This window comes from Poecilia formosa, unplaced genomic scaffold (assembly GCF_000485575.1).
Source record: "Poecilia formosa unplaced genomic scaffold, Poecilia_formosa-5.1.2 Scaffold288, whole genome shotgun sequence".
NCBI lineage: Eukaryota > Metazoa > Chordata > Actinopteri > Cyprinodontiformes > Poeciliidae > Poecilia > Poecilia formosa.
The window spans coordinates 730966-755660 of NW_006800227.1; the positions used below are offsets into that span (position 1 = coordinate 730966).

The 24695-nt window shown below is 36.5% G+C and overlaps 2 protein-coding genes and 1 pseudogene across 3 annotated transcripts in view; all 3 read right to left on the reverse strand.

Annotated features, from left to right (window-relative positions):
• Window positions 1-3976: 3976 nt before the first annotated feature.
• LOC103151664 (gastrula zinc finger protein XlCGF57.1-like) lies at window positions 3977-16762 on the reverse strand. Of its 2 annotated transcripts, XM_016681646.1 has the most exons (3): window positions 16399-16762; window positions 5645-5757; window positions 3977-5572 (listed from the first exon to the last, which is right to left on the reverse strand). In XM_016681646.1, the coding sequence occupies exons 1-3, from the start codon at window positions 16607-16609 to the stop codon at window positions 4352-4354; spliced, it is 1545 nt and encodes a 514-aa protein (XP_016537132.1). In that variant the 5' UTR covers window positions 16610-16762; the 3' UTR covers window positions 3977-4351. The 2 variants fall into 2 exon arrangements, with proteins under 2 accessions (XP_016537132.1, XP_016537130.1); XM_016681644.1 differs by having other exon boundaries at window positions 3977-5757.
• The window catches only part of LOC103151663 (oocyte zinc finger protein XlCOF6-like), a 16418-nt pseudogene continuing 3223 nt past the window's right edge, over window positions 11501-24695 (reverse strand).
• Window positions 16048-24695, reverse strand: part of LOC103151691 (gastrula zinc finger protein XlCGF42.1-like) — a 37098-nt gene continuing 28450 nt past the window's right edge. Inside the window, exons 2-4 of the mRNA XM_016681672.1 lie at window positions 21007-21733; window positions 19894-19899; window positions 16048-16058 (exon numbers count right to left, since the gene is read on the reverse strand). Of these exons, the coding sequence (XP_016537158.1) occupies window positions 21057-21733 (677 nt within the window). The 3' untranslated portion in view covers window positions 16048-16058; window positions 19894-19899; window positions 21007-21056. The remainder of the gene's footprint in view (window positions 16059-19893; window positions 19900-21006; window positions 21734-24695) is intronic.

A 24695-nucleotide genomic window follows, 5' to 3' on the forward strand; every position in this document is an offset into this window, starting at 1 on the left:
GCGTGTGCGTGTGTGTGTGTGTGCGTGTGCGTGTGTGTGTGTGTCATATTCTATATTAAATTAGAAAATGATGAGGTTTTTGTCACCGTAAATTTCTTACCATTAAGGTAATATCATCTTCAAGCCTATATGTTGCAGTAAAATTGTTTTTATGAATTAGTCTACTTTAACATTCTGATCTTAAATGTAGTGTTTTCATTAGTTAATCTGAAATAAAGGCTTTTTAAAGTGTGTGGCTGATTAATCTGTCAGGTGGTTCTGACAAACTGAGTTACTGAACTAAATAAACTTTTCAACAATTCTCTAATTTATTTAATATAAATATTTATTAAAAGAGGAGAGTCAGTGGAGATAGGAGAATTCAAACTGGAACCAAAAGTAGTTAAATTTGTTCAGTAGAGCACACAGGAAAGAAAAAGAGAACAGATAGAAACGTTAGCTTTTATTTTGCTAGAAGGATGTTGAGATGGATGATCAGCGCAGACTGTTGCATTTAACAATCTTACGATGGATATGTATGAGACACCCTCATTTATGATGACATATTAACAGTGATAAACAGTAAAAGTGACAGGAAACGCCCATAAACTATGGAACATCTTAAAACTGTTTATTGAAATTACCGTAAATAAATGAACCATTAAAAATAGTCATTAGTACATTTTACATTTGTACATCAATTTTACAGGTGTTTTTTTGTTTTTTGTTTTTTGTTACAATGCTTAAAAACTCAAGACAGTCAGTTAAATGGGCCAACAGTAACTCCTAAAGGAAACTTATAGAGCAGTTAACCAAACTTCCATGTTTTTGGATTGAGGTGGAAACCTGGAGAAAACCCATGCAGTCTTTTTTTTTTTTTTTAACTCCGCCGCTGAATGTTTTCATACAGTTGTTGGTAATTATGCAGCTTATTTTTGTTTTTTATTTAAATCAGTTTGATGATCTGGAATGTTTCACTGAGTCAGAAACATCAAAACCACAAGAAAAGTGCAGGAGAATAAATACGTCAGTCTGCTTTGAAGGAAGGATTAGCAGCATTTTAATGAACAGTATTGTGGAAAGGAATAATCAATGTTGTAATTCTATCTAGAAACAAAACTGAACCAGTCATTGACAGGTTATTCTTGGACTGTTGCCAGTCTGTAGCTAGTGCCAAAGCCGACTAATTTTTGTCAGTTTTATGAGCCCACCTACGAGAAGTGGGATCACCAGAACGGTTGCCAGGCCAACTTGAGGAGACGGCATCACAGCTCTTCCAAAGACAGACGCAGTAAATTCATCAATTTTGCGATAAACTCTTCCTGCCGTTTGCTTAAAAGACCCCAAAAAAGTGGTGCAACAAGGCTGTTGACCTGCATCAGTAGTGGAAGAACCATCTGCAGTCTCCGAAAAAAAGTCACGATCACGTGGAGCGTCTGGCCCCAGAGTTTCTGTCAAGGCTCGACGACTGATGAGAGCGATTAGTTCCCTCATCTCGTCAGAATATAAATCCAACCTCACGATGATTAAAGGATTTCTTTCTGGTATTTCAACCAAAACAGGATCTGCTAAAGTTAATGGGGCGTTTTCATACAACTTTCTGAGTCCTACAAATGTGTTACTAGTGCCGATCTCATCTTCTGGTATTGTATCAATATAAGAGCTCGTACTAGGAATCGGTTGGGTCTCTTCAGTAGTTGGTTCTGTTTCTAGATGGTCCACCATGAGGTCCTCTGGTTGGTCCACCCTGAAGTCCTCTGGTTGGTCCACCCTGAAGCCCTCTGGTTGGTCCACCCTGCGGTCCTCTGGTTGGTCCACCCTGCGGTCCTGTGGTCGCAAGTGGAAAAAGCAGAACCAAGCTCCTCCACAGTAGAAACATTCAACTTGATCATCGGGAATATAAATTCCCATATCTCGAAGAGTTTCGCGAAGGAAGCGATCTATTTTCAGTTTTTGAAATACAGTGATTGGTCTCACCGCGAGGTCCTGTTCTTGCCAGTGGAAGAAGCAGAACCAATCTTCTCCACAGTATAAACAATCGGCTTGATCATCGGGAATATAAATTCCCATGTCTCGAAGACTATCGGAAACAAAGCGATTCATTTTGAGAGGATTTCTAAAAGATTTCTCTTTGTGCTTCTCTGATAAACAGATTCCACGTAAATGGAAGAGTTGGAACACTGGCTGCCTGTTATCTCACAGCTGATCAAAGCAGTTTGAGGTTACCTAGCAACATGTGATGACATTGCCACTGCTCACTGTCATGCCAATTTCAAAATAAGAGCATTTCAAACTGTGCATATCTGATGCGACACAATCAACTGATCCAACTGAAGAAGAAAATGATCTGCATTGTGTTGGAATGATTGTTTACCTTTCTGACTAAGTTACAGTTGAACTAAATGAAATTAGCAGGCAGGCTTAATTTATTATATATGCTGACAGATCTAGTTCACTGTTAAGAGTTTTCCACCTGAGACTCCTTGAGAAATTATGTTAGAAAAGTTTTCTAAAAGAAACACCATTATTTTAGGAAGCCTTTTTTAATAAAACCTTCAATTAAACATACTTTTCATTAAACTCATATTTTTGTGTTAAAATAATTCAGTTACACAGATTATAGAAACATCTTCAAGAGATCAAACACTTGAAATACAGGTTTTTGTGCTTGAAAAATGAATTAACTCAATTAGTTCTGCAGAATCAACTGCATAGCTGAAACAATGCAGTTGTAGTATCAAGTTCCTGTCAGTAGGTGGCGGCATGATAGTACCTGCAGATAGAGACACCTGGCGTTTTTTCTGCCGGAAGATAATTCAACAGAAACCCATCACTAGTATTTTCTAAACTGATTGAAGTGAGAAGTAAAACAACAAAAATGGTTTAAGAAAAGTAGCAGGCAGAGAGACATTAAAAATGTATCACAGTTAAAGACTCAAGCTGCAGGTACTTGTATACATCTTGTACAGCCTTTTAAGTGGGTCACAATCCACAACTTGTTGGGATCTACTGCACTACACCTCCATTAGTTCTCCACCAGATGGCGACAGGGAGCACGGTTTGTGGGATCTGTATCATCGGGCCTCGTTAGCAGGTCCGATGATAACGAGCCTGCTAACGAGGCAGGCTCGTTATCAACACTCCAACTCCAGTTGGTTAACACTCCAACACCAGTGTTAACCATTGTGGTAACCCCTAGCCTCCTAGAGCGTCTTGACTTTCCTTGTAGTGATAACTAGTTGTTTACCAGTGTTTTTTGTGCTGACCTGTTCAGGTCTCCCAGATCAGATCACTTCTTCCAAGCCGAAGCTTCGTCCCTTTAAAGTAAGCATCTCCTGCAATATCCTGGCTCCCCGCTGAGTATTTCACCCACCTGTGGCTGTCTGTCCTCAGTGTGCTGGTCTGTCCTCTCCTGGTCATCCCTGCTGCAACCTCTACATTTGCACATTTCTTTTTGTAAATAAACCTTTAAAATTTTATCCTTGCCTGAGTTTATCTGCATGTGGGTCAGAAGCATCGCTAAAACAATGACAACTAAAGTGTGGGAAAAATAGACCATCATTATGGAAAATTAACTTTAATATTTAAGAACCATACAGCAACAGTTTTTTTTAGAACTCATCTTCTAAATCATCAATACATTTCCTTGTATCCTCAAATATAAACCATAAAATAGTGTTATAGATTAAGAAAATACAGGATAAAAAAGTTTTTGATTTAAAAAATAACAAAAAAAAATAATCATAATTTAGTAAACCTTATATCTGTGTTGTTGCCATCATATTATCAGCAGTATTTTTGTCCTGAGTCAAAACTGGATAGAGAAAATCCAGTTTTCTCTATCAGCCAACATGTATCCATTAACCAAAATCATTGAACAAAACAAGGTATAAATACAACAAAGGATAAACACACAATAAGGGCACCAAAACCTTTACAAATTAACTGACTGAATTTAAACCCATTGATTCTCTAGAATCCACCATTAAAATCTCACTTCCATCCATTTTCTGTACACCTCTGTCCCTTAGTGGGGTGAGGAGGGTTGCTAGTGCCTATCTCCAGCTAACGTTACAGCCGAGAGGCAGGGTGCACCCAGGACAGGTCACCAATGAGAATTTTCCCAAGTATTTTAGCAAAGCTTACTATTTGAAAAGCGTTTTAAACTAAGCTGCGACAGTTATAAAAATGTGATCCAGTTGTAATTACTCTGCTTCCCAACAGCAAGTTACTGAACACCTTGATGCTTCAGGTTTATATTATGCAAAGCTGGTAGTGGGGAAATAATCCTGCATGATACTGGATAAATTATCTTGTGATAAATTAAACTTCTGACTGAAACCTTCGACAGGTTCCAATGTGAGAAAGGCTTCTAACGTGTGTGAGTCCTCATGTGATAACGTAAATTAGATTTGCCTCGGAAACTTTTTCCACAAGTGGCACAAGAGAAAGGCCTTTCGCCTGTGTGAATTCTTATGTGATAAGTTAAATTCCTTTTTTTACTGTAACTCTTTCCACAGGTCACACATGAGAATTGTTTCTCAGCCGTGTGTGTTGTCATGTGATTAGTTAAAAGAGATGATTGACTAAAACATTTCCCACAAGTTTTACAGCTGAAAGGCCTCTCTCCCATGTGACCCTTGACGTGTGTGGCTAAACCACCTTTTTGAGCAAAACCTTTCCCACAGATTACACATGAGAAAGGCTTCTCCCCCGTGTGAGTTCTCATGTGAATACTTAAAGTGTGTTTATAGGCAAATCTTTTTTCACAGGTTGTGCATGAGAAAGGCTTCTCACCTGTGTGAATTCTCATATGAATGTTTAAACAAGACTTGGTAAGGAAACGTTTTCCACAAGCAGTGCATGAGAGAGGCTCCTCTCCAGTATGACCTTTCATGTGAATAACTAAATTACCTTTTTGAGAGAAACCTCGTCCACATGTCATGCACGAGAAAGGCTTCTCACCTGTGTGAATTCTCATGTGAACAACTAAACTGTGTTTATTGACAAAACGTTTTTCACAGGACATGCATGAGAAAGGCTTCTCACCTGTGTGAATTTTCATGTGATTCTTTAAGACTGTTTTGCCAGTGAAATCTTTTCCACAGGTTAGACACGAGAAAGGCTTCTCAACTGAGTGAGTCCTCATGTGACTCTTTAAGGCACTTTTTTGACGGTGACCTTTTCCACAAGTAACACATGTGAACGGTTTTTCATCTGTGTGAGTTTTCATGTGATACATTAAACCACCTTTTTGTTTGTAACCTTTTCCACAAGTTGAACATGTAAAAGGCTTCTTTCCTGTGTGAGTTACCATGTGTGCAGTCAAGAAACTGTTTTGAGAAAAGGTTTTATCACAAATTTTACAAGAATATCTTTTTTTGTCTGGGTGAGCCTTCTTGTGCATTTTTTGTGAATTGTTTGTTTTTAGCACATCAGAAGGATTCACCAACATGTCATCAGTCTCCTGTTTCAGCACAAAATGCTCTTCATCCTGACTGATGCAGAGTTGATTCTCTTCCTCTTTGAACTGTTGAAGTTCTGGTTCCTTTTGTTCCTGTTTCATCTGCAGATTTTCTGGTTCCTCTTGTTCCTGTTTTATCTGCAGAGTTTCTGGTTCCTCTTGTTCCTGTTTTATCTGCAGAGGTTCTGGTTCCTCTTGTTCCTGTTTCATCTGCAGAGGTTCTGGTTCCTCTTGATCTAAAGTGGAGTTCTCTTCCTGGTTGCTGGGCTCATTGAGAACCTCCTCCTCTTTGCACACACAGTTTTGTGGAAGATCTGGACAAAAAGATTAAACAAAAGCAATAAGGTATGGCCTGGCAAAAGGAAAATGTACGTTGGAGGGGAAAAGAGTTGTAGTTTACCAGAGTTTTGCACCAGAAATTGCTTGGTGTGTAACAGGATAACTACAAAGGAGATGACTGTTTATTTCAGGAGGAACGGAGTTAGATCAAACCCAATTTCCATCTCCATGAGAGAAAAAGTGGAGGTGGTAAGCAGCATCAGAGCCAGGGTCCTGAAACGGCTCAACAGCCTGATAAAGAAGGCTGGTTCTGATCTAGTTCTGTTCTGGTTCTGATCTGGGACAACTGTGGAACCTCTGGAGATGATTATGCAAAGAAGGATTCTTCATAAAATGAAGAAAATTATGGACTACCTTGACCATCCTCTTCATCAAACTGTGTGGGGAAGGCAGAGCATCTTCAGTCAGAGGCTTCTTCAGGTCTGCTGTAATACAGACCGCTACAAGAGAGCTTTCCTGCCAACAGCCATGACCATCTACAATAACTCTTTGAAGAATCGAAATCAAGGAGTTACAACAACATTCAATTTCCCTTTGGGATAAATAAAGTATTTTTGAATTTGAGTTTGAATGAATACAATAACGGAAGGCAGGTTATGACAGAATAGATAAAGTTCTAGATGCCATGCTTAACTAAATTCAGGGAATCTTATGAGTGACAACAGCTCTGCAGTTGAAGCAACAAACGACATGATGAGTCAAGGATTGGCAGTCAATGATAGAGTCTAGCTTGGCTGTAAATAACTATATATTGCTTAGGGCATTTATTAATAAAACTAGTAATTTAGATAACTCCACTGCTGTGTTTTGTTGGTGAGGCCAATTGGCTCTAAATTAAGAAAGATTGATTTAGACCAATTGACAGACGAAATAATGCTTTTATAGCTTTAATTAGATATTAACCTTTTTGAGAATTGGTTCTAAATCAATTATCACATTTCAGTGCCCACTACCAGCACTGATCACAATTTAGCTATAAATGCTAAATAAATGCATTGTTTTTATTTTAACAAAAACATACAAAACACTTGCAGACACAATGCAGCAAGTATTCAGTTAAAGAAACAACTGAACAACTTGCTACTAGTAATGCAACATTTGACAAATTGAAAACAGTAAACATCTTAATAGCCTTGTAAAAAAAATGAAACAAAACATTATACGGGAAGTTAAGTAGAGCTCACAACACTGACTCTATCAAATATTGTCAAGGAAAGATTCAAATATGTTTCCATTTTTGTTTGAATCTGCATTTGAAAGCAGGTCTAAATAAACCTGCTTTCAGGTCAGGCCTCATTTGAGGAGATGCCAATCTAAAAACATCCTGTCATGAGGTTCATACCTTGTTTGAAGTTTTCACAAATCCCAAACTACGTTTTATGCAAATGGTCATTATGGAACTATATAAAATGTATTGCTTTTGAGAAAAGTGAAGAAACCACACTGTATCTTACATATTCTGTGACGAATGTAGAATAATTCAGTCCACTTTTAAGTTTTCAGGGTAGCATATAGTTTCATTTAAAACAGATCCCATCTAAGGTCCTGAATAAGCCAATGGATGCTCCAAAGTGGTCCTTTTTTGAGTTTTCAAAAATTTAATGAAGGTTTCACAAGCTTTGTTTTACATTCTACAGTTTTCAAACTGGGTGTGTAAGATTGAAATAACGCAGAAAACACAATTAAAACGAATCATTTTAAACACAAACTCTTACCAGTACTTCCTTAAACTGGTGTAGTAAAGATAAGTGTGTTACGGATCATAAACTGTAATTTAGATATTATTCGAAGAACAGTAAATAGACAAGGTCACAACTAATCACTAAGTATTTCGTATTTCCGGCTGTTATTCCCCAGTCTTTAGGTTGAGGGTTCAGTTTGACCCCAAACAACTCGTGTCATCAGCAAAACGCGAGGCAGTTTCGTACCTATCCGGTGTAAGATGATCTTTGGTATCCGTCTGAAATCCAGCAGTCTGCGCTGATCCTCCATCTTGACGTTGATTTCTTTCAACTCTGTGAATGTTTCTTCAGCAGGAGTTTCCTGCTCGTTGATAAACTCTCTCTAAGGCTGAGCTGAAGAGATTTTTAATTGTAAACAAACACGCAACTATTTACAAAAACTCACATGAGTTTTTGTATTAGATACCGTCTACCTAAACTAAAGCTAACGCTACTATCTGCTCTTTGTTTTTAGCTTCCTTGTGTTTCACCGTAGCTGCACTGAAGAAACTGTAAACCACTTTTCGTTCCGCTTTGAATTTCCGACTGTTAGTCTCGTATTTTAAAATAGTTTTATTAAATAAATTAATATTATTGAAAGTTCATTTATTTCAGTAACTTAATCCACTCTTGTGTACGGAGCCTTTCCAGTAGATCAGTTCAAATGAAACACATTAATTACTCACATTAAAATGTTTTACAGCTTTTATTTCACTTTTTGGTGAGTTTATGCTCAGAACAAATGAAACCAGGACTTTTATGAAATATGAAATTACATATTAAATTAAAAGAATTTAAAAAATTTAAAAAATAAAAATTTTGACACAAAACAATCTATTTTTGAGCTGGTGAGATCTCTTCTTATTCACAGAGGAAATCCAGCCCAGTAGCCATTCAGCTGGTAACCTCATAGAAAACTGTTCTAACATCAGTTCTCAGCTGTTTCAGGTGGAAAACATCAACAGTGAATCAAATCTGTTAACAGCCACAGATATTAACTTCATCTTGGAACAACAGAACCTGCTAATGTTATTTAGCTCAACTGTAACTTATGAAACATGTTTTAAAAAAAGGTCACTAATCAGTGTGAGACACTGCAGATCCATTGCACCGTTTCTTCTTCTGTTTGGTCAGCTGACTGTGGTGGATTGGTAGGTATCTTCAGTTCAAAATGCCCTTATTTTGGTTCTGTTTCTTCCACTGGCAACCGCAGAACCTCACTGTGAGACACAGCAGAACCCAAGCAGAAACAGAACCAACAGATTCCTGGAATGAGCTCCAGAAATGCATTTAAAGGACAATTTGGAAGACAAAATATGAAAGGTGAAAATGGACAATGATAAAATTATTTAAAGCGTTTATTTAATACACATTAAATATGTCACTACTTCATCAAAATGTAAACTTAGCAGTCAATCAAGATAATTATTAAATATGCAATTAATTATCTGTTTTATTGTTGTTTAATAATCTGTTCTTATTATTATTGTTTAATTATCTGTTTTTATTATTATTTTTTCCTGGGTGCAGTTTCTCCACTGCCACTTTGGCTGTACTGAATTAACTGTAAATTAGTTTTTTTGTTCTGCTTGGAATTTCTTCCTAACATGCAAATTAGGTAGAATAGAATATTATTGAAAGGTTCATTTATCTCAGTGAGTGAACTGAAGTATACAGAGTAATTATACAAAACTAATATTTAAAGCCTTTTACTTCTGTTAATTATGAGGATTACCTGTTATCAAAAGGTAATTTTTATCTTACAGAAGAACCATATTGGTACGTATGTATTCTACATTTTTTGAGTATGATCTATTTACTTTGTAAAACAGAGTAGAATATTATTATTTTTGCAGGATTTTATTAAGTTTAAAAGTTAAACAGTGAATGACTACATATATTTTAGAGGGTCACAGAGATTTGTTGTTTTGGCTTGAAAAGATTGAGAATAACTGCAGGAGCTATTTCCCCATTTATTGGTTAAATCTTAGAATTTAAATTGTTTAGTTTATTCTTATTTTTGTTTATTTCCTAGTTGATTATCATTAGAATTTTTGTTTAATTTGTTATTTAGAATAAGGTTTTTGGTTAGTAATTCACTTAATTAGTTAATTAATTTCAGGTTGGGGTGTGGGTATTTCACGGGTCTTGGTAGCTTATTATGCACGTGGGTGGTCACAAGGTTTTTTTTACCAGCCTATCGAATCAGTCACATCAGTATCTAATTGTCAGTCAGTGAACAGGTACAGGAATAGGAGCAGAGGCCTGTAACCTTTTTGCCTGAACTTCAAAATAAAACCAAATTATGGCATTTTGACTTTTTGATCTTTTGTGCTGCGCAAACCGGAATCCACGGTGCATCAAGTGACTATTGAGTTGGATTCACCCTTTTGTTTTGATAACTTTTGAGTTTTGAGTTTTTTTGATTTTTGAATTTAAGTTTTGGGACAAATAGTCACTACGATAACTGAGTTTCTTATGAAAGAAAGGTTCGCGTTGCCATAGAAACAAGTGAAAACATGAAAGGTCACTGAAGAGACAAGATGTGAGAACATGAGAGGAGATCACATTAAAGCCATCAAAACAATAAAAGTATTTTTGTTATTTTGAAAAATTCTTAGTTTTTTATGTCTGATATATTTTCATTCTATTTTCAGTTATGCAGATAGAAGCACACGGATAACTAGTTTATAAATTGTTAATTTAATAATACTGATTGTAGCATCCCGGTTGAAAGGATGGTCTCTCAAACTGATGGTTCACAATCCTTTAATGAACAGCCTTTGTATTTGAACACACTGTAAGAGCTACAAAATATACAAATAAAATACCATTAGTAACTCAAACATTGTTGTTCTAACCTTTTCCTTTTAACATATGAATCATTTGCCTTATGTGCTTTAATTATGTTTTACAATACATGTATGTATTAAACTCTAACATTCATGTAAAGTCAAATAAAATAAAACACAACGTTTTGTTGTCCTGTTGACAGATAACCAAAGAATATTAGCACCATCTAGTGGCGAAACACAACCGTCACACCCTATAGCGAACTACACTTTCCGCAGGAAAACTAAACTTACACATCAAAACACTCACCTAGTTCCCTCAACCAAGCGCCAACTAATTGTCTGCACCTTAATTTGAACTACTTCTTAATTATCTCCTTTTCACTCTGAGCCATGCGGTTCCCTCTCTCTCTCTCTCTCTCTGCACTATGACCGATCTCATTTCTGCAGTTTTGCGTCAGTCAATTTACCACCTTGCCGTTTCAAGCACTTTCAAAATAAAAGCATCGGCTGAAAAACAAATGCTTCTTAGTTACATGAGGAAACAAAAATATACGAATAAGGTCATTTACACTGATAGTTCATAAATGCTTATTTAAATGATAGTGTAATTATTTCTCCAGCTACTGATTGCACAGAACCCAAAATTAAACACTGACAATTTAATTGTGATGTAGAAAACTGACTTTTGGAGTTTAAACCTTTAAATTCCAAAAGGTTTAATGTAAAACTAAGGACCTCTGCCTCCTCAGAAAGTAGAGGTGACTTTAGCCCTTCCTGTACACAGCAGTGTTCTTAAGCCAGTCCAGTTTTTTGTCAATGTGGACTCCCAGATATTCATAGTCCTCCATAATATCCACTGACCTCCTGGATGGTAACAGGGGTCACTGGCGTCCTGGTCCTCCTCCTCCTCAGATTCACCGCCAGTTCCCTGTTTTTTTGTCACATTGAGCTGCAGCTGGTTCAGCCCACATGATGCGACAAAGTCTCATCCTCAGTCTCATCACCTCACTGAAACAACCAACCACAGCCGAGTCCTCTGAGAACTTCTGGAGATGACGGGTCTCAGTGCAACAGCTGAAGTTGGATGTATAGAGCGTGAAGAGGAAGGGAGAGGACAGTTCCCTGTGGAGATCCTGTGTTGCTGACAACACTGTCTGACTCACAGTATGCAGCGATTTATAGACTCATTCAACAAATTAGAATATTGCTTAAAAACCCATTTATTCCAGAAATTTTATCACTAAATCCAATACATTATATACATAAAAACCACATAAATATGTGAGCCTTTATTTCTTTTAAATACAATGATTTTCCATTTACAGGTAATGAAAACATGACCTTTAAAATTGCAGCATAACATCAAACCACTAAAAAAAAAACAAATGTATTACAGAAATGTGGGTGTTGTTTATGTTTAATGGTTGTTTTGTCTGATATTGTCTGTTTATTGACTGTATAGTACCGTATCTTCATGCTTTTAGTCTAGTGTATGTCATACAGATTACTGAGATACGTCTATATCCAATGTATAATAATGTATATTTAGATTCAAATTCAGAAAATATTAGCAAAATTCATTTGAGGCTCATACAGTAACAGATAACCAACCAAAATCATGAAACTAAAAGTATAAACACAACAAAGGATAAACACACAAAGACTCCAAAAGGTTCAACGTAAAACTAAAAATGTTCAAATGCATTGTTCCTTTAATACACTACAAATATCACTTTTAAAAATGCATAGTTAATTTTTTTAAAAAAACACTTGATTAATAGCTCGCTTAAAATAAAACAGTTTCATGGAAAGGTTCACGTTCTGCTGCTCTCACATGAGCAGTTAAGCTTCATTTTTTCAGTGAAACTTTTTCCACAGGTCACACATGAGAAAGGCTCCTCACTAGTGAATCGTCATATGACGATTTAAATTAAATTTGCTATGGAAGCTTTTTCCACAGGTCACACAAGAAAAAGGCTTTTCATCTGTGTGAGTTATCATGTGACGATTTAAATTAGTTCTGCTTTGATAGCTTTTTCCACAATTCACACAAGAAAAAAGGTTTTCACCCGTGTGAGTCTTCATGTGATAAGTTAAACTCATTTTATTGATGAAACTTCTGTCACAACTCGTGCATGAGAAAGGTTTCTCACTCATGTGAGCCACCATATGACTACTTAACTGAGGTTTGCATCGAAAACTTTTTCCACAGGTCACACAAGAGAAAGGCTTTTCTCCTGTGTGAATCCTCATGTGTTAAGCTAAACTGCTTCTTCCAATGTAACTCTTTCCACAGGTAATACACACGAACGGCCTCTCACCTGTGTGACCTCTAACATGTTGATCTAAACAAGCTTTGACAGGGAAACTTTTTCCACAGGTCTCACACAAGAAAGGCTTCTCACATGTGTGAATTTTCATGTGACTCAGTAACTCATATTTGCTTCGAAAACTTTTTCTACACTTCTCACATGGGAAAGGCTTCTCACCTGTGTGAATCATCGTGTGACGTTTTAAATCAGATTTGGTTCTGTAGCTTTTTGCACAAGTCACACATGAGAAAGGCTTCTCATCTGTGTGAGTCTTCATGTGAGTGGCTAAAGTAATTTTAGTGAAGAATTTCTTTTCACAGCTTGGACATGAGAAACGCCTCTCACTCGTGTGAGTCCTCCTATGACAATTTAACTGAGATCTGGATGGGTAGTTCTTTCCACAAGTCACACAAGAGAAAGGTTTTTCACCTGTGTGAGTTCTGATGTGATATTTTAAAACAGTTCTTTGGGAAAAACTTTTTCCACAGGTCACACATGTGAAAGGCTTCTCACCTGTGTGAGTTCTGATGTGATAAGTTATACCAGATCTATTAGTAAAACTTTTACCGCAGATAGAACACAAGAAAGGCCTCTCACCTGTGTGACATCTAATGTGTTGATCTAAATGATCTTTCACAGCAAAACGTTTTCCACAGGTCCCACACGAGTAAGGCTTCTCACCTGTGTGAATTCTCATGTGACCAAGTAACTTGGATTTGAATCGGAAACCTTTTCCGCATGTGCCACATAAGAAAGGCTTCTCTCCTGTGTGAATCATCATGTGGATATTTAATCTGGATTTACTGCAGAACCTTTTTTCACAGGTGACACATGAGAAAGGTTTCTCGCCTGTGTGAATTTTCATATGATTTCTTAAAGATGATTGCCTACTGAAATTTCTCCCACAATTAATGCATGAGAAAATATCACCTGTGTGAATTCTCATGTGATAAATTAAACTGAACTTTTGAATGTAACTTTTACCACAGACTGAACACATGAAAGGCTTCTTGTCCGAATGAATTCTCGTGTGTTTAGTCAGGTATCTCCTTTGAGAAAAGGTTTTATCACAAACTTTACAAGAATACAATTGTTGGTGTTGTTGATCTTCCTTGTGTGTTTTTTGCTTTGAACTGTCAGTTTTACTTTCCCAATTTGTAGTTTTCCAACATCTTTCGTTGTGTTTCTGTTCTTCCTTTCTCTTTTTTCCTGGGTCTTCAGATTTGCTTCCTTCCTGATCCTGGTTCTCATCCTCAGCAGAACCATGAGAGACAAGTTGGTTCCTCTGTGGTTCTGTTTCATTGTGGATTCTTTGCACATTAGGAGGATTAACCAAAATGTCATCAGTCTCCTGTTTCACCACAAGCTGCTCTTCATCCTGACTGATGCAGAGTGGCTTCTCTTCCTCTTTGAACTCTTGCTCTAGTTTTATCTTCAGGGCTTCTGGTTCCTCTTGTTCTACAGTGGAGTTCTCCTCCTTGGAACAATCTGTGAATTCATTCAGAACCTCCTCCTCTTTACACACCCAGCACTGCGGGAGATCTGCACAAAAAGACAAAACAAAAGCTTTTAAATGTGAGTAAGAGAATGATTCCTTCACTTTAATCACTTAGAGCCTTTTCAAGTGATTCAAAGACTAAAATGACAACATAACCAATTTAGTCCTTCTGAACAGAAGGGAACTCCATGTCAGTCAATATATACTTTGGACCTTGTGGTGAGAAAGCAAGATGGCGATAGCTTAACTTAGTGTCCCCAAAGTTGGTCCTGGAGGGCCGGCATCCTGCATGCCCTCCAGGACCAACTTTGGGGACCCCTGACCTCGTGACTCCCCAACAGAAATAGTCCAAACAGCAGATCGATTTAATCTTGTTGTAGTACCTTAGAGTCTAATACAAAGTTCTACACCGAAAACCTTTTATGAACAGAAGAATTTGTTTTCTAGTGTACCTTAAAAAAAGATAAAATAAGCATTTTAAATCCTGCTGATGCTTTTGGTAGATTTCATGTCTCCGTTCCAATCTTCATTTGCATAAAACATCTGTTGTTCATCACTGAAACAATCCAAATTAAAGTTGTAAGCAACCTCAAATATCCCTTGCAGCTCAGCAAAGATCTGGCATATGTTGTAACTGCGAACTCATTGCCGATCGACAAACTCCAACTCCAACTCCACTAATCAATTCTGCATATAGCCACTAAGCAGTACATTGAGAAAGACTCTATATTATGTTCAGTTAGGCTCAGTTCAGCTCCAAAAAGAAGTATTCAAAATTTGGCAGAAACCAAACCTTCTTGACGGAAGTTGTAGCCACTTCCTGTTTGGTGTCATAGGAGTAATTAAGACTTCCTGTAGAAAACTGCATTTGAGTTTATTATCTATTATCAGACAAAGGTTGAACATGAGGGTCATTCACCACAGAAACTGGTGACTTTTTTCTCAGTGGGTGATGTTAGGGCTGTCACCATAAGTTTTGCTGAACAGTGAATTTTCTCAGATGTTATTACGATAAACAATTTCTGGTAATATAATGCTGATGATAATGCAAGAACACATTCTAAATGCAAATCAATCTGATTAAAATAACAGTACTAATGCGTGTGTGTTGATAACTGTAGGGGAAAAAACGATCCGTCATAGCACCCTCAGTAAAATGCTTAGCTCCCCCTTAGCACCTGCACAAAAAAAATTCTGGAGCCGCCACTGCTCTGAGGTGAAGATAAAAAGAAACAGCTTCCAGCTGACTCTGAGGGTGGGCAGTACCCCCCCAAGTCCCCCCAATGCCTCCGGACCTGACTGTAATCCTAATGAGCTGATTGGTGATGACTGAGATTTGAGCCTCCAAGCATTACTCGCCCCCACACCAGGCTCACTCGTTTTTCATTTAAATCAGTTTACAAGTATCATCTTTACTGCGATACGCACCACATTTTTCTGGCAATCCCATAATATTATGATCCTATAGTGACATCTGTGTGTGCAACACACTGCAGGTCAACACTATGTTAAACTATAGTCTGTTGCTGTTATTCATTACATATGATCACAAAAACATTCACTGCATGTTTACATATATTAACTGTTAAAACTAATATTACAATTATGCTGCTTATAAAAACAGTTGAATCATGATGGATCCTCATGTACACAAGATGTATTTCATTCTTTAAGCGGTTTGTTTAATTAATCTTCCTTCTTGTTATCCATGTTAAGAGGGAAAGATTTCACATATTTTAACATGTAGGATCCATTTTTTCCCACCGTATTTATTTTACATCTTAATTCTAGAGACCATTTTTTTACATCAATAAGTAATGAAACTTATTAAAACAGTTTCATTCATTTGCAGTATGGTTTCTCTTGATATATTTTGCAAAAGGACTGATAACACATTTTTATTTAAAAACTGTACATTTTAAAAAGCTGTTTGTGATTTTGTTTAGAATACTGAAATTAAAACAGGTATTGTGCATTGTTTTTTTTAAGTTTGGACCTACTGTCTAAAATTTAGTTTTAAATCTGCACATAACGCAATTAAACACAAACTTAACGAGAACGTCCTTAATCTGGTTGGGTCACGGATTACAAACTGTAATTGTCGTATAATATGATGAATAATAGTCCGGTTCGCAGTTGATCACTTTACGCATTTAATATTTACAGCTGCGGCGGAATTACAGTTTGTTGTAAAATCTATTTGAGTTCTTAACCCGTCTCCAATTCTATTTATCACATCTAAAACTTTACCTGACCCGTATCATCAGTAAAAAGTGAAGGTGTTTCGTACCTATCCGGTGTAAGATGATCTTCGGTATCCGGGTGAAACCCAGCTGTCTGCGCTGATCCTCCATCTCTTCTTCAGACTTAACTTTTATTTCTGTCTGATCCTCCATCTCTTCCTCGATCTTGACTTTGATTTCTTTAAACTCTGTGAATGTTTCTTCAGCAGCAGTTACCTGCTCGTTGATAAACTCTATCTGAGGCTGAACTGAAGACATTTTTATTGCAAATACGGAAATATTTACCTAAAACACCAAACCAGTTTTCAAACTACCTTCTAACAAAAGAAAAGCTAACGCTACCGTGTGCTCTCGGTGTTTCCGTGTGTTTCACTTTGGCTGTTCTGAAGAAACTAAACGAGTTTTTTGTTCCGCTCTGAATTTTCCGCTTTTTGCCACCTTTTAAGATGCAAAATATGTAGAATTGAATGTTTTTGAAAGGTTAATTTATTTCAGCCGACTTAAGCACAGTATAAGGAATAATTACACAAAGACTGATTTTTAAAGTTTTTTATTTCTGTTAATTATGAGTTATAAAACTATACTTTTATCTTACAGAAAAAAAAACATATTGGAACGTTTATTCTAATTTTTTGAGTATCATCTTTTTAGTATGTAAACCAGAGTCTAATATTGTTATACCATATTGTAGTTTTGTAGGTCTTTTTTGTAGGTAGCCATCAAAATAGTAAGTTTTCTGGTTATTTTGAAAAGGTCTTGCCCTGTTTTTTACGTCTGATATATTTTCAGTCTCATATTCAGTTATGTATATAGAAAACACATACATAACTAGTTTCTAAACTTTTCATTTAATAGTACTGATATTTAATGAATGATTACTGAAACGATATTGTAGTTATTCCAGGTGGAATGCAAATGCAAAGTTGCTCTAAAAGTTGCATTAAAAGTGCCAACTTTGCACGATTTTATAAATAATTTAATGCAAAGTTGGCATTTAAAATGGACTTTTAATGCAACTTTTAGAGCAACTTTGCATTAAAAGTGTCATTTACCAAATGATACTTCATAACAACTGTCTTAAACATCCATGAAGACTTCATGTTCATGACAGATGTTATGACTGTCATGTTATTCTTATCCGCACCTCATCAAATAAAGTGTTACTGACTCACTCAAAAAATTTGAATATTACTTAAAAGCCATTTATTTCATAATCTTTACCACTTAATCCAACACATTGTATACATTAAAAACACATACATGGATGTTTGAAAGGCTTTATTTCTCTCAAATATGATTTTCAATTTACAGGCAATGAAAACATATTTAAAATTAAAACATAACATCACACCACTAAAAAAACCAAATGTAATACAGAAATGTGGGTGTGATGAAAGATTAATGGTTGTTACTTTGTCTGAGATTCTGTTAATTTGACTTGTGCGCTGCATCATATAGTGTGGTATTGTTATGCTTTTAGTCCAGGGTATGTCGTACAGCATTCTGAGATACCTCTGCAACAACGGTACATAAAGTATATTCAGAAAACGTTGTTCTCAAAGCACAGTTCATTTCTGACTCTACCAGTGCATACACTAAAAGGTACCATGTATCCACTTTATGAAAATCAAACAAAGTATAAATACAACAAATGATAAACACAAGGAGTTCAAAAGTTTAAATCTAAAAATATTCAAAAGATTTACTCCTGTAAGCCACTACAAATATCACTTGTAAAATAAAAAAAATCCATTCATATGAAAGAACTCATTTAATGTAGTTATTGCAAAAATGCAACCGACCACCGGGCTTAGCAAGTTTTCTGGCTCAAATCTCGATTCTGCTCAAAATACTGGTACATATTTTAAGACCTTTTCAACGTGCAAACATTTACATGTACAAACACATTCTCAGAGCAAAGTATAACAATGACTTCTGTGGAACAAACATTTGGGAAAATAAAACCCAGTCTGTGGTTAGCTCTAAATCAAAATCTGACCAGATCTCAGTAATATTTTCATTTCTTTAAATAAACATGACAGAGTCCTACTTACACAGAAAGAAAAAAAAAAACGTTTCAATGATTTAATATGTAAAGAACTTAACATGAAGTCATTCATGGAAATGCCAAAAATGCTAAGCTCAATTATTCCACATGGTTCATAACTCCATGAAAAAAACTGAAATGTTTTCTACTTGATGTGTACAACATCTGACCAAATTTTCCATTGGATCGGATGCCAAAACGGATCGGCTCTGTTTCGAGGCCAAGTCTTCTAGTCTGTGTGAATTCTCATGTGATGAGTTAAAAGCTTTCTTACACTGTAACCCTTTCCACAGGTCCCACAGGAGAAAGGCTTTTCACTCGTATGAATCCACATGTGATCAATTAATTTAGTTTTCCTCCCGAAACTTTTTCCACATCTCCAACATGAGAAAGGCTTCTCACCACTATGAATCCTCACGTGATCAAGTAAATTTGTTTTTGTCCGGAAACCTTTTGAACAAGTATCACAAGAGAAAGGCCTCTNGATCTTCGGTATCCGGGTGAAATCCATCAGTCTGCGCTGATCCTCCATCTCTTCTTCGGTCTTGACGTTGATTTCTTTCACCTCTGTCAATGTTTCTCCAACAGGAGTTTCCTGCTCGTTGATAAACTCTCTCTGAGGCTGAAATGAAGACATTTTCACTGAAAACACTGAAATATTTAACTAAAACACCAAACCTGTTTTCAAACTGTCTTCTAACAAAAGAAAAGCTAACGCTACCTCGTGTGATGAGATTCACCGTGTTTCACTTTGACTGTCCCGAAGAAAATGTAAACGATTTTTAGTTCCCCCGTAAAAGTTCCGCTTTGAGTCTCCTCTGAACCTACAACTAAATTAAATATTTTAGAATATTAATGAAAGTTTAATTTATTTCTGCGACTGAAACACAGTACATAGAATGATTATACACAAACTGATGTTTCCAAGCCTTTTATTTTTGCTAATTCTGAGGATTTTCTGTGGAGACATAATTTAACACGTCTCCACATGCGGAAACCTTTATGTGTACAAACATATTCTCATAGCAAATTATAACAATGACTTATGTCAAAGAAACAGAAGTTCTGTTTTGTTCTGTGAAACACATAATTTATTATTAGAACATTACATCAATCTGATTAATGGAAAAAAAAATTACTCAAAAAATGTAGACTTGGAGTTAGTTATCAAAAGATATTTTTAATCTTACAAAAGAACCGTATTGGAAAATATATTCTAATTTCTTGTGATTGATCTTGTCACTTTGTAACACAGAGCCCAGTGTCAGTATATTGAGTTGTAGTTTTGTAGGCTGGGATTCATTTTTAAAATTAAACAGTGAGTGACTTCAGATATTTTACAGTCAAGAGGCGGGTTTTAGCGCTAAAATCACAATCTCATCTTTCACTGCTTGTCAAGTTAAAACAGCAAGTGGTGTATTTGTGTGAGTGCAATACCATCTCCACCCAGCTGGCACGTGCCTCACAGAAAATCAAGCACACCCGTCTCACTCACTCAGGCCTTCAGGAGCCTATAAGGCAACTCAGCACACCTGTGTTTGGAATAATCTCTACAAACAAAGACCTCATCTTCAAGCTCCTGCAGAAACACCACTGGTAGGAACTGAACTTTAAACCTGCATTCGGAGGACCTAGCTGGCTTTACAAAAATGGATTTATGAAAGTAGTTTATTTAGTTTTTTTTTTTTGATGACTTAAAAGTAATTTGTTTGTTTGTAGGTTTTCAACCTGCTTGGGTGTCATGTATTGGAAAGTACAGTGATTTAAAGAGAAAAGAGAAATAAAAGGATGGCACTGAGAAGAGTTGGTCCTGGATTTGTTTGATGGGAGCAAGCCCTTTTCAAGTTTGGGCAGAAGCTAAGGTGATTTGTAGAGGTCAAAAAACTTGACACTGCTGATCCTCCCTCCCCCAGGTGGGGAGAGACATTTCAATAAGATAAATATAACACAATTTAAGCAGCATGAGGCATTAACTTTTATTTAAAATGAAACATCAAATCTTTTTGTATTAATAGATATCCAGTGGGCATCCATCATGTAGGTCAGGAATCTGTGAACATTTTACACCAAAGATGTGACAAGTATCAGAGATCTACAGACTCATTCAATAAATTAGAATATACTTAAAAACCCATTTATTTCAGAAACTTTATAACTAAGTATAACATTATATGCATTAATAACACATAGATGGATGTTTGAAACCCTTTATTTCTCTTGAATATGTTGATTTTTCTTTTACAGGGAAAGGAAACATGACATTTAAAATTACAACATAACATAAACCACTAAAAAAACATTCATCCATTTTCACAGTTATCCCCAGTAGGGCCACAAGGGGAAATAGTATTTATCATTTTTAACAGTGAGCCCCTCTTTAACTTCAGTGTCTGATGGGACACTGATGGGGACCTTATAGGAACCGCAACTAATTATAAAAATAGACCTTATTGGGAAATACTCATCTTAGAAGTAAAAACAACACTGTAATAGTACTGTAGGTTATTTAGTTTTTATACATTTGAATGAAATATTTTCACAGGAATGTCGCCATATTGTTCAAGCAGCAATGCATTCTGGGTAAATTACATGTAGTGGTCCATACTACCAGATTTTCCATTCGATCTGATGCCAAACTGGATCTGAGGTGTTTTGTTCCTAAAGTTTTTTGTCTGAGTGACTCTTCATATGATGAGTTAAACCATTTCTACTGTTGCAACTCTTTCCACAAGTCCCACAAGAGAAAGGCTTCTTGTCTGAATGAACGTTCAAGTGACGATCTAGAGTGTCTTTTCGAGTAAAACTTTTTCCACAGGTCCCACAACAGAAAGGCTTCTCACCTGTGTGACTTCTTATATGATGAGTTAAAGTCCGTCTAGAAATGTAACTCTTCCCACAGGTCCCACAAGAGAAAGGCTTCTCACCTGTGTGAATTCGCATGTGATAAATTATATAATCCTTTTGTCTGTAACTTTTTCCACAGGTTGAACATGTGAAAGGTTTTACTCCTGTGTGAGTTATCATGTGACTCGTCAAGTATCTGTTTTGAGAAAAGGTTTTATCACAAATTTTACAAGAATATGATTTTTGCCCTGGCTGAGCTTTCTTGTGCTTTTGTTTTTCAGTGTCAGTTCTTCCTTTCTCCCGTTTGGTTTTCTCACATTTCTCCTTTTGTTTCTGTTCTTTCTTTCTCTTTTTTCCTGGGTCTTCAGAATTGCTTCCTTCCTGATCCTGGTTCTCAGCTTCTGGAGAGCCATGAGAGATGAGTTGGTTCCTCTGTGGTTCTGTTTCATTGAGAACCTCCTCCTCTGTATACACACAATGTTGAGGGAGATCTGGACAAAGACAAAACAAAAGATTATAAATGTTAATCAAACAAGGAATCCTTCACTTTAACCTGTTGATGCATCAAAACAGGATTTCTTGGGTTATTCCAAAATTACAATCTTATAAATTAACTCAACCAATGAGGTTCTTTTGATCAGAATGGAACTAGATGCGAATCAAAATATATTATTGACCTCCAGGTGAGCAAACAAGATGGCGATAGCTTAACCTGACAAATATTACAAAAAGTCTTCATCCTCCATGTAGCTACAGGATATATATCACGTTAAAGAGTGACATAAAATACCTAAAGCGAAACACTAAATGCTTTAAATCTTGACCCATTGATATTGTCAGACATTGATCCACTCACACACTCAACACTAACTTTCAAAGCACCACTAAATCTCAGCCTTTACTTTCCTGCAAATCGCAGCAGAATTGGTAACAGTGGGTGATTGTTGTTAACTGCGCACATGCAGAAAATGATGACAAAATGATCATATTGAAAATATTTGACATGAATATTGGACAATTTGGAAGATTAAATATGAAAGGTGAAACTGGTCAATGATAATTATTTAAAGCTTTTATTTAATACACAATTCATTAAATATGTCATTACATGATTAAAATGGAATCTTAGCAGCCAATCAAGATAACTATTAAAAATCCATTTAATTGTTTTTCATTATTACTATTATTATTATTATTGCCTGGTTCAAGTTCCTGCAACATCACCCTAAAATAATTCCCCAGTCAAAGCGGAAGGTGGGGCTTTGGGCGGGTCTAACAATGACCCACCCAAAGCCCCACCTTAAATTTGGGCCCTTATTCTGTCAGAATAGCTGACATGCATTGAGTACGCAGTAAGAGGCCTGTGACATACAGAGGAGCTGTCAGTTCAGTATATGTGACAAGATACAAGAATTAAGTCAATGAATTGTTTTTAGTGATAACTGGATGGATATTAGGGCTATCGATTATTCTTACGATTAATCGACCAAACGGATAAAAAAATTCTAAAATAAAATATTGGTAAATCTGGCATAATACCGGTGTTACTATCAGATATCAATATCAGTCCAATTTTTCATATTTGAGCATCCCTAACAGTTGCTTTTTTGTAGTTTAGAAAACTAACCTGCAACAATAATAGCTCACTTTCTAAGTTAACCAGAAGAAAAGTTATAGAAAAATCTGAAATTATATTGAATTTAATAACAAAGAGGCAGGCTCACAAATATGCTTATAAAAAATGTCTATGCTCCAGCTTTTAGTTTATGTATTCATCTTCAGTGAGTTTAACAGATGAACTCTCACCTTGCCTCATATCTGCCTAGCTTTGGGTTTGAGAATACGGGAAATGTCGCCTGCAGTGGGGGGCCTAGAGTGGTGAGGGGGAGGATGGAGGTAGATTAAAGGCGAGCGAATGGAAGACGGGGGTTGGACGAGAGGAAATGGACCGAACCTAAATCTGGGGAGAGACGGACGAACAAACAAACCTAATGTGGGCTGCCATTCAGTCTATCCGCTTACCTACTCCTGCAGCGCTCTTCCCGCTGTTCGCTTTGAACCAGCAGCTCCCGGAGGAGAAAGGCTTCCTACTCCAGGCATCACTCCCGCCATTTTAAGGATGCTTTTGGTCCCAAAAACATGATTAAAACCCATGCATTATCATCGCTCAATAAAATCCCCATGGGCCGCACTTGAAGATTGGACATTGTGATTGTAACACTTAGCTTTCGTCAACAACTCGTAGGCGGTAGTGAGAGCTACGCGTAACGCATAATGTCCCGGCTCGAACACGGTGCGCTAAATTATAAAACATAAATTAACTTCAAGGTAGGTAAATTTTCCTTGAGGAATTTTAATAATTGAGATACTCGAATCATTCGAGGAATCGTTTCAGCCCTAATGGATATAAATACATTGTCATGGTTTCACAGTGGAGTTGACTGCAGTCACTATGAAACACGCCTCCTGTTCCTTGATGATGGTCTGACTGGTTAACTAAGTCAGGATGTCATACAGATGTTAATAAAAAAGTTATGACATTCTATCTTCAATGTCATGATGCTATGTTGCTGATTTAAAGCATTTTTTGTTAAGTTTTAAAATTAACTCCCTTGTGACCAACTACTTTCGAAACACGAAAATAATGTTTATTTTTCTGTCAAAACGGTTGGAACAACCATACAGGACACAGGCTTTAGGCATTTTGATGCTGGATCAATTAAAGTAAAGGGATTGTATTTACTTCTTGACCTCCATCTGTATTGGTTTACGTCAGCGCTACGTCATCTGAAACCCAGTAACGACACACTGATCAGTTCCTGCGGCATACTGAAAGTCTTTCTTACGGCGGCCATCGTACTTTCTGCTATTGTATAATGTTTTTGTATGGTTTATTAAGGAGTGAAAATAGTCTCAAAATATCTGTGCGTGTGTAAAAATGGATTTGTAACTCATGCCAGCATCTTTGTGTGTAAGTTTGGATAGTTGTATCCAGGGTGGTGCAGAGGCCACTAAAGGGGCAGGTGCTCAAAAAAAAGGGCACATCTCACCGCATTCAAGGACAGAATATTAACAAAGCCACACAGCTTTCAGTGTTTAATAAACAATGATACATTACAAAATTGTGAGATATACAATCAAAGCTAAGGAAAATCTATATATAGAACATACAACTATGCATATGTAAGATATTTTATTAGTAATTTCTTTCTGCAGGTCTACTTTGTTATAGGAAAGTATTGCAATATTCAAACTCGCAATTTACCAGGATATGTAAATCAGAGCTGGACCACCAGATATATTTTCTCTTTACAGAATTACACTATTAAAAACATAAACAAGGGCAAAATGCAACCTTTTAGTGACTGTAATCTATAAAAAAAGAGCTGCCTGTTTGCTGCAGTGGAGATGAAGATGGTCCATTCAGGAAAGCAGAGCTGCAACAAACTTTAA